The sequence below is a fragment of the Fusarium venenatum genome (assembly GCF_020744135.1).
Source record: "Fusarium venenatum strain MPI-CAGE-CH-0201 chromosome Unknown EDB82scaffold_3, whole genome shotgun sequence".
Taxonomy (NCBI): Eukaryota; Fungi; Ascomycota; class Sordariomycetes; order Hypocreales; family Nectriaceae; genus Fusarium; species Fusarium venenatum.
Genome location: NW_027072131.1, coordinates 377,350 through 388,141, shown reverse-complemented (window position 1 = coordinate 388,141; position 10,792 = coordinate 377,350). Strand labels below are relative to the sequence as shown.

At 45.7% G+C, this 10,792-nt stretch overlaps 1 protein-coding gene and 1 non-coding gene across 2 annotated transcripts; one reads left to right on the top strand and one right to left on the bottom strand.

Moving 5' to 3' along the window:
- Positions 1-440: 440 nt before the first annotated feature.
- On the top strand, positions 441-1,839 carry EDB82DRAFT_502787 (uncharacterized protein). The gene has a single exon (XM_025726285.2). It carries the CDS (start codon positions 505-507, stop codon positions 1,699-1,701), a length of 1,197 nt encoding a protein of 398 aa, XP_025580867.2. The 5' UTR covers positions 441-504; the 3' UTR covers positions 1,702-1,839.
- Positions 1,840-2,295: 456 nt separating this feature from the next.
- EDB82DRAFT_t168 lies at positions 2,296-2,390 on the bottom strand. The gene has a single exon. It is a non-coding gene; the product is annotated as a tRNA-Ile (tRNA).
- Positions 2,391-10,792: the final 8,402 nt, after the last annotated feature.

Sequence of the window (10,792 nt, the reverse complement as noted above, 5' to 3'; positions counted from 1 at the left end):
CCTGTCGCATTTATCCAATTAAAACTTGACTCTACATCTTATTTTCTAAAATTCATGCGATGTTGGCCGTGAATCGGGGCCCAGATGGACGCGATCGGGGTGGTTCGCGAAAGCAGCATGTTGGGAGGCTACGGGGTAGGCAGCTTAGACTTTGTCGTGAGGGAGCTTGATTTCTGGCGACGCACCATTTTTTCGACGTGCAAACGCCTGCTACATGCTCGGCCACCACAGTCAGAGATGTCGCAGGTGTCGAGTCGCGGATGCTATGCCTACAATTGAGCTGAGGCACTCTGCCATTGCGTATACAAAACTCTTTAACAAGCGCAAAGATTGGACGGAGTGGGGTTCGAACATAGAGCTTTTCACTGCTGTATGGGTGTCGGAAGATACTTGTGCCGGTGGGAGTCATTTTTTTTTTGCACTGTTTTTCCTCCCCGTGACGGCCTCAATTGACTACAGCTTTGCCCTGCACCTGAGCTTGTACCCAGTTTATAAGACGTTACTATGACCAAGTTCAAGCGTCACGCACAATCGCAGCCAAAGCATGGGCCACCGCCAGCCAGCGGTGCATCCAAGGCACCAGTTGCACCACCCGTCCGCCGCCCAGGATGGACCGGACCAAGCTATATACGGAAAGTCGTCAAAAAGACACCTGCAACGGTCAAACAGGATAGCTCGATAGAACAGATCCAGATTCTATCTGTGAAGCATCAACAACTCATTCTTGACACAATCAGAACTGCATTCCCTGCCGTTGATGAGTTCAGTGCATTGACTCCAGTGTTACGTGCCGTCAGGGAAGCCCTTGAGCAACAGGACTACGGCAAAGCTTTCGGGACTGAGGAGTTCTTGGAGGCGTATACAATTCGCTGGAGTCCCAATAGAGCGTTGGCAACTGCGAATGTGTTGGCTTGGATGTGCAGTGAGATGAGTGAGACTGCATGGGTCCAAGAGTTTCTTCACAATGATGGACAGAAGCCATCCAAGATCGTATGCATCGGGCGAGGAGGATCTGACTTGTTAGCATGTGCGGCATCGCTCAAGCACTCTCATCAAAGCAAGCTCGACCAAATTCCCTACGAGGGCAGTGCTATGGTTGATCTCAACCTCATCGATAGACACGACTGGTCAGGGGTTGTCACAAAACTACAGCACACCCTCACACACGCTCCTCCTCTTTCTAAATATGCAAGCGCCAAGGCACACGCTTCCAATATTCCTGCTATCCCATCCCAAGTCTTGAACCCAGCAGTCAACCAGCTCGACATCCTCGAAAGCGGAAGTACAGATCTACCTGCGATGATTGGACCCAACCCGACACTTATCACTCTCTTCTTTACGCTTCACGACCTCTACTCAGTCTCAATATCTAAGACTACGGCTTTCTTGTTGAGACTGACTTCTGCGGCACCTAAAGGAAGTCTGTTGCTTGTTGTAGATAGCCCTGGAGCTGATGTTGCACTACCTGATAGTAGCAACAAGGGACAGGAGAAGAGATACCCCGTTGAGTGGTTACTTTACCAAACTCTGCTGCCACCCAAGGGCAAGGATTCGGAGGAGGATGAGGGAGAGGATCAGCGAGCGTGGACGAAACTTGTTGAAGGTGGACATGAGAAGGAGTACAAATTACCTACAGGACTGAAATATCCAGGAAGTTTAGAGAATACCAAGGTCCAGGTGCACCTACTGGAGCGTCTATGATAGCTAAGCGTATCTCAGAAATGTTATCATGAAACAAACTGTCTAAACATGCTCGAGTCGTTCCATGTTCCTGTCCTCTAACCGTGTTGACATGTAGTTGCTTTAGACTTCGTGGTCACAAGACACTGTTATAGGCACCCAGATGTCGGGTAGACAAGAAGAGATGTTATAAGGTTGCAGTCTGTGAGTCATAGAGCGGGACAAGATGAGGATAAAAGCTGATATTAATAGGATAGCGACAGAGGGAGATTTCAGCCTTTTTGGGGAGAATTGCCTTCATCTATATACATCTAATCTACCAATTCACTCGATTCTGCCTGTTGTAGACATCCTCTGCTTGCCTGGTCCTTGGTCCGTTGTTTGGATAATCCATCTGCAGCTGGGTAGCCGTTTCTAATAGGAGAATACACCGCCTGGCTAGAAAGCAGAATAAATGTTAACGGATGACGATGGTAATGAGAAACAAACTCACATGCCATGTGCCCAAGGATCCTATACTGTCCCAGCCTTTATTGCATTGATTAAACGAGCCGTTGTTGATCTTTAGCAAAAGCATCATGCTATTTAGCAAAAAGAATCCGGTGGCATTGGGATTGCTCCCGCCAGGGCTTGAACCTGAGACCTTCGCATCACTGAATATTCAGATTGAAGTATTAGTACGACGCTCTAACCAACTGAGCTACGGAAGCCAACCGAATAGAAGCAGATGAACCGCTTCGATGGAGAATGGAGATGCTAGAGTGAGATATAATGTTTCCACATTGAATAGCTATGTGTGGAAGAGGAATGAGTGGTAGAGTATCTTGAAAGTCCCCATAATATTCCGTTCGAGGATACCTTGCCATTAAGCTCACATATCCCCACAGATTGAGTGAGTTGCCACACACACCTCCACTGCTACCGCCAACGCTGAAAGCAGCGGGGAGGATTGAGAGACTGGTGACGAGACAGCCGAGCTTGCGCCGATGTTGGAAGGCCCAGCAACACCGTAATTTGAAGCCGCTTTCTCCCTCTTGTTTCATCAGGACGTACTTCTGCTGCGGTATGCAATCTGGAAAGTAGGTACTGGCTGGTGTCTATAGAGCTTGTTCACGCCGGTGCTATAAGAGCAACAGGCGTGATCAAGTACCGAGATGATCTTGAAGTAAAAAAGACTGGGATATTCTCATAGTTATTGATGATATCTATATCCGAATGACGACCAGTTATAAACCTCTTTGGAGTTGCTCCACGAGCTGTTCAGTTGCCGTTATGCTGTGAACAGAAGGCTGCGTCAACTCGACGTTGACTTTTGAACAGAAGAGTGTCCTCTGGTGATGGTTTGCTGGACCTTAACTCATGAGCCCCTACAAGGCCCCGATGCCGACTCTTAGACAAGGTAAAGCCTCAGCCTAAGTATATGTCTACTTCCATTAGCTCTTCCTTTTTGGTCTATTGACTGGTGTCTTGATAGGCCTCTTGTAGAGGATCTCGCCGATCGTCAGAGGGAGGATTTAAGAACTACCCTCTTCGTGTGACGGCTACAGCCGGATTACCTCTGGTGACTCTTCAGGGACCCTATCAAAAGCATCCCTAAGCAGAGCGAAACCTGGTATACTACTTAATTAGTGTACCCATTCTTCTTCCATACTGCCCTGCTTTGCCTGCCACCAAGGTCGTCCGAAACATGACATGTCCCAGTTCACTAGTTCAGTAAAGAGATTTAAATACAAGTGTTACACTCGGGAATATTAGCTACAATATTCACGAGTAAAGTGTCATTGATTGTAATGCTTCATAGTGTTTACTCGTTCTCGTCTCGACTCATTGGATCGAATGCGTATTTAGGTATTTTGGTCAAGTCAATTGTTCGCCGTTGTCTCCCACATGGGAGCCACGGCTTAATTTTGATAGTACATGCTACTTAGACCGGACTTCTCATTCTGTTTATTTTTGTACCCGGAAACCTGGGCGTTAAACATTTTTGCTGCACACGGGGAGCCCGGCCATCAATGAGAAGTAAGCAACGAATATTGGTTAGCCTCGTATGCAGGCTTTAACTCCATCGGAGATTTGGCCTGTCTCATGATGGCAACCAAAGAGGAAGACATCAGGTTCCCTTGCTTTGTGTGCTACTGCAGCAAGAATGCCAGAAACTTCGGTTGCAAATGGGAAACCCACCCACACAAATGCGCCTTAACAATGCAGCAGTTGAATCCTTGTGTATAATGGCTGGGGCATAAGAATATGCCCAGTATTAAAGTCGATTGACGTTAATGTTTAAAGGCCTGCCAAGTATCTCTTCAATCAGTCAATCTTAATGTCCCTCTGGAGTTCAATCCCAAGTTTTTGTTTTCACCCTTTGATCGGTTTGATTGGGCAAGTTATGGCCGCACCATTAATTCAGTTTTGACACATGCGCTGCACACACCCAACCTCACGGGCACAGTTATCTCTATTCGCCATAAGCCTGCTTTTATTTGTTGTTCCATGTTATACTATGTTCCAGTCACGAGTCTCGTGTTTGAGTCATATCATGCAGCAACTACATTCGGCAACTGAGATCAACAAACGGTCCGAAGTTAAAAGCGGTAACCCCAAATTTGTTCTCGTTTCCCCATGAAATGAGTGTTTGCTAGGATATTCTCTGGTAATGTTTTGGTTCCCCATGCCCATTTGATCAGTCTTGTTGTTTATTTAGTTACTGGCAAGCCATCTGGTTACCTTCAGAAAGAGTTGAAGGTGGAGGACAAGAGCCATGGCCGTGTATCAATCACGTACAGCGATCTTGCGATATTGTTGTTAGGGCAGCGTTGTTACTACTCAACTCTGTGCACTTGATGCGAGAAGAGCAGGCTGATGACCACAGGCACTGGTATTGTATTGTATCAAAGACGTAAATGGCGTGAGTTCTTGTGTGTCAATGTTGCACAAAGTGAAACGAGCAACTCAAACCAAGTGTGATATTGCACGAATAGCAAACACCGGCATCCCATAAGGTTCGGGCACGGCCTCGAACCCAGCCGGATGACAGGTATATCGTGACCTCCGTTCAGCGCCCTTGATGTCTTGCTATTGGGCATCCGAAATGAGTCATCTCGTTAGCTAGATAGCATAGAGATCAAGAACTAGCTGAACTTGACATTGGATAGGTCGAGAGATACAACGATGCATTGGATCTATTCTAACAGGAAGATACATTCTGTATAGCAAGGCTTTAACCCGAGGCGTGGCTCGCGCAGATGCAGTAGCGAGGCGAACATCACGAAGAGGACATGTTACCAAGACCAAAAGGGACAATATGGTACCAAGTCGAGGCGTCTATCAAGATTGATAAGTCAGCTTTAGCAAACATGCTAAATCTTGCAGCTAGTAGAATGTTACAGCGTAGCAATTAATGGCAACTCCTGGTGTATCTGTACGCTATTCATCAAACTCGATACTCTTGCCATGTAGTCGCTTGCGCCTATGAGGTTATACACATTAAAGCCTCTCGCACCATACTTGGTAGAAATCTCAGGAGATCGATGCTTACTACTTTGTCAAGAGCTTGCTGATTAGAAGTTTGCGATTACTGTAAATTGTTAATCACCTGTTAGAATTTGAATAGTAGGTGCCCTTACCCATCACCACGTCTATCTAGAACCAAGGTTCTCCCAATGCTTACTTTCCCAATAAGAATATACCCTCTGATTGACAGGACAATAACCGAACTCTATAATGAGGGTTATATAAAAGAAGCTTCCGAGCTATACGCACAGTAGCTGTTTATTCCTCCTGCGACCATCAATCCACCAAGACGCAAGTCAAGCATCGTCAGTCAGTTCTCGTCCCTTCGCTCTACATTGCTAACTGTTTTCGCAGGTCTTGTATAACACAATGCCAACTGTCAAACAAAGAGCTACCAGCAGCCCACGCTATCTGAATAATGCCCTTCCGCGTGACAAAATGGAGCTGGTGGGAATCGTAAACCAGGTTTTCAAGTCGTAGCTGGAAGTGATATGTGCCGAGGTGCCTGTGAAATGAGGGCAACTAGAAAATCTAAATCTATGGGAAAGTTACGGTTGACTTTGGCTTTGAGTTTCCTATCGATTCGACTTCTCAGGGGTCCTCACCCCAAGCTTCTATTCATGGTCATATGTAACAAGAGGTAGGCAACTCTGTCTATCTTTAATTCAATAAATAAATCTTAACTGTTTACCTTCGAGATCGGGTTCAATGTCCCGAAATTCTGGCATGTTTGCGGTGACTGTAGCGCCACTACATTGTAAGTGCAGTTCACATGCAACTTTCTATCCCATGCCGGGAAAGATTATCAATGTGCATCCATCATATCCACACTAGCACAAATACGGGAATGTTTTCCAGACTTTCCCGAAGCAACAAAATCATCCTTGTCTGCATTCTTCACGCAAGTGCCATGCAAACGGAATGAACTAACACGCAGATAAGATAAACCGAGCTGGGCCACAGGGATCCCCCTGTCTTCTGTCTTTTATCCACCGCGACATCCCTGTCCAAAGATGGAAGTCCGACATCCTAGCTAGAAAACCGAAAATGACTAAATGACATATCTAATGACTGGCAATCTATCACAAAATAAACCTCGTCCTGTCCTGACACGCAATCATTGTTACTGACGCAGAAATTAAAAATACAAACGCTTCTACTGAGTGTTCTGGCTCCACTCATCTTATTGTTCATCATGACCATTGTTGCAGAAGCTCTCCTGCTCTTCCCAGGCTTTGATCAATTGCGCGTTCTGTGAAATGTAATGAATAATCTAAATCCAGTTTATACGACGGCATCTAGATATCTGTTCCAGTAGACGACGCTGGTCCCGCAACCAAGGTTGTTGTTTTCGGATTGGCTAATACTTGATCCGTGATTGAATATCTTAAATTAATTGAAGTTGATTGTAAACTTCTCATGGCGAGAGCCGCTGATGTACAGTATCTCACAGAACGTCCGAGTTTACTTGAAATATATTGTATGGTGAATCAAACGATTGATTGATGCAGGAACGAAAACACTTACTACGTGCGAGATACGATAGCAAACCTACACAAGTAGCAGAATGTACTGTCCTCATACCATCATCTCTTATCTAAGTAAAGAAGGCTACAACAGACGTATAGCTGCCGGTGTGGACCCAGCTAAACATGATTTCATTGTTTCCGAAAAGACAGCGGAGATACCAAGTATGCAACTGCCGGCCTGTACAAACAGTCTAATAACGCCTTGACGATGCTCAGTATGAGAATGGAAAAAGGATATTCGACACAAACAAGCAATCCTGTATCCATCTCATGTCCTTCTTCGCATCAAGATCCAGAGTAAGGAACTCAAACCCCGTTTGACCTTCGACCTCTCCAAGCCCGTCAACGGTCACGACCACAACACCATAGCCCTGCTTCGGGATCTCAATCTCAAACCTACGGACTTATCAGACGCCTTCCTCTTTTTAGCTATCTTTTCGTGAGCAATAAGAAGCCTGGCAACCTATCTAGCGCCCGAACTCTCATCGCTACCGGCAACAACGCCATCAGCCCCAGCAGCAACAGAGGGTTCGAACTGATCCAACCAATACACTGCCACTCCCGCCTCTGATCCTGGTTCAGTCTCTGCGTCACAGGTCCCCGAGCCTCAAGCACTCCATCCTCGACATTATTTCTGTCAAGGTGTTTGGAACCTCAGCCGCTCAGTAAGATGCTCCAGACTGCTTTGTTTCTATGATACATCATTCCAACTACCCCCTCAGCCATTGATTGAGCTGTTGTTACTGTCCATCTGGCCCTGAGCTTGAGACTGACTTGTTGTGTCACTGTCCTCGCCCACCTCCTTAGAATTCCTATGGTCGTTTTGCCAAGGGTCTAATGGCTGGTCCCGGCTTCGGTTGGTTTACAAAGGAGATGGCAGACAGGAATTCAGCAATGAAAGAACAACGACTGCGAGACAAATAGGACCCAACATCGGGCACCTCACTCTCCAGGATTCCCGCGAACGGATACGCATTATAAATTGGGTTTTTGAGTAGTGTAGGAATAACCTTAGCGTGACATCTGCCTGTCCTCCCTGACGTTGCTTCCAACTGGCCGCAAACTGCAATGGCATTAAAACATCTTCACCTTGCGTATTCCTATCAGCATGGAATTCCATTAGTGATTAAACCCCCTCCAGGGAGCTATATCTAGTGCCAAAATGGAGCGCATTTGTTCCTTGCTTGCTTATTACACCCGGGCCATCCATGTTATGAAGAAATGCGGACACGATTTCGTGATTACCTCTCGCGACTGTAAACTGAAAAAGTGTCTGCATGTTCCCGTCTTGGAAATTAAAGACAGTGTTGGTTTCATCTTCCTCTATGGCCACCTCCTCGATGGGACTTAGTCCTGATCTAGCCGTGTGGTCTAAGGCAGTCCGCCCCTTGATGTCCTTAGACTTTCCCTCAAGCCCCCGAGAGTACTAAAGCCTCACTATATTCGTGTGTCCATATCTGGTCGTGGGAGCTCAGAGCCGTCTGGACACTATCCTCTTTCATAGTTGTTTCTGTATCAGCGTGTATTAGCCTTAAAATGAAAATCTCACGCCTGACTGTGAAGGCCTGCTGTATTTACCCAGTAGTAGATAGATCTATTTGATTACCGGGTTATAAAGATGGATCCATACATATCAAAATCTCAAGATCTCAAATTATATCAAGGTTTCTTGATAATGCACTTTACCAATTAGAACATGCGTGACAAGGCCATGGCCGAACTGTATGATTGGAACCGCCATTGAAGATATTTCCGCGCTGTATGCATAGTAGCTGTTTCTTCCTCTTCTAACGATCGTTCTACCTGGTACAGTCAGTTAATCCTGGTCCCTACTTTGATCCATAGAGTTAACTATGCCCGAGTTAGTGTGCAATTGCAGCTGATCTCCGTTCATCCATCCAGTACTGGGCAGACAGACACTCGGACGCTGGTCTCGGACGTCATACAACATCTTTCGACGCATACGGACAACTGCCACAAGACAGATGGTGTGGTTCGTATGTCGATCATAGACTTGTGGGTATGCGTGATCCGTAAAGGGGACGACGTCCCTGAAGTATTTCTTAATGCATCAGCAAGATGGTACTTGAACCATTGACTGCTTAATGGCTATGTTCAGGAATACGATACCCGAGGAGAAAATATACGCAGTATGGACGGGGTTGCCCTTATCCTCGACCTCGAGATTACAGCATGATCCTCTTCTTGCTCGAGCTCATTCCGGACCGACGTTGAGAGCCTGATGCTAATACCCGTTTCAGTAATGATAACCACTGCCAAGTAGATTGTTTCATCTCTGACTAATGTGTTAGCTGGCTTGCTGTTTTGACAGTAGATAACCAATCCGTGTTAATAATCGGAGACATCTAACAAACAGCCAGCCCAGCATCTTTCTTACAAAAGCCTCATTCCCGACGTAATTGCCAGTAATCCTGGTTGCAGCTCTCAGCGCCACTGCCGACTCGTGCCTGTTTCCAGGTTGCTTTTTAAATAAGTCAGCAGTGGAGTTCAAATGCAGTAAGAGTCTTCACTTCCTGTTGGGATTGAAGTTGACGAAGAGCTTTGACCTCTTGTAAGAACATGTGGACCGATGACTATAGGGTATCATCGTATGATTCCGAGTGCGAGTCTCCGTTAGTGGAAGAATGATCCATCTTCATCATCGGACGAAGAATTGAATCAGACCTCTTTTGCATGTGACTATCTGACTCGCGTAGGTGTGGAGAACTTTCTGATGGGAGTGTGTTGCCTCTATGGTAAGGTGACGATGTGGTTGTTGAAGGGAACAGATATGCGATCTGTTAATGAGGAGAGCAATTAAACAGACTGGGATTTAACAAGTCTGGCTGGGCTAGAGAAATCGTTCGACATCCAGGCATATAGAATGGAGCATGAGGGCGTTTCATCTATGATAAGTTGCTAACAGTCTGAAAAGAGACAAGCGTTCCTTCAACCATGTAGGGCGTTGGCGTCTTGCATGTCTTTTGTCAAGAGTCATGGCGTGGACGTTGGAGCCAAAGGAGTACGACGCTTTGTTCTGCACTGGAAGACAGTTATATATGGGATTCTCATCTATTCCGTCCGGGTTTCAACACAGTAGCAGTGTCTTGACACATGAGAGTAAAACCGGTGTGAAGGTTTCATGTCGACCATTGAGACATCAACTGTCTGGCTGTTGCAAGGCTTGGTGAGACGGAGCATACTTGCAGTATGGAAGTAGTACAACTGTCACGCACCTGTACCGTAAATCCACAGCCAACGCAACATAAGTGCACGACCAGCGCCGAAGAATTCCTCGTTACAATGGATTTATCGATACAATGACCATTTTGATTACAGTTGCTACTTCGAGGTTGCATTACCGATGCATTACTACGGCATTCAGTGGAAGCGAGAAAATTTAAATTTACTGGCATACAATACATATCAATCTCGTCTAAAATGGACCGTACTTTATTAGAAGGCTAGAAATCATAACTGAAAGGATTTACCAGTCAGTTAATTATACCTTTGGAGCTACGTAGCGCCTGCGTGGCCAAGTGCACCACAGCTGCAAGTTCAGAGTTGATGGTGGTTTTTCAAAAAAAAAAAAAAAAAAAAAAAAAAAAAAAAAAAAAAAAAAAAAAAAAGTCATACATGTTAATCGAAATTGGAATCATGGGAGACATCTTTTCATTTCAATGAACGCCCTGGCAATAAACATTAAATGTTGGATTCGTGCCTTTCTGTATATGCGTAAGCCCGGTTCGCTGAGTAGCTCTAACCCAGAAGCTCTACGACGGGATACCAGAAGAAGATCAAGTTCAAATACCATAACTAAAACTTCATCGACAGCAAAATATAAAATAACAAGAAATGCATTGAAAGTACTGCATTAAATGACTGAAGTCTGGAACATTTGCAAAGTATTCAAAAGGTAAGGCATGATGCGTGGGGACTAGGACAAAAAGCTAAGCGACGCCGTCTGGAATACCGGGGACGCGCATGAGAGGTCGTCCAAGATTATGGGTTCAGGACCAACTCGTCGGGGCTTTGTAGATCTGACCTCACTGCAACTATAATAGCTTATTCAA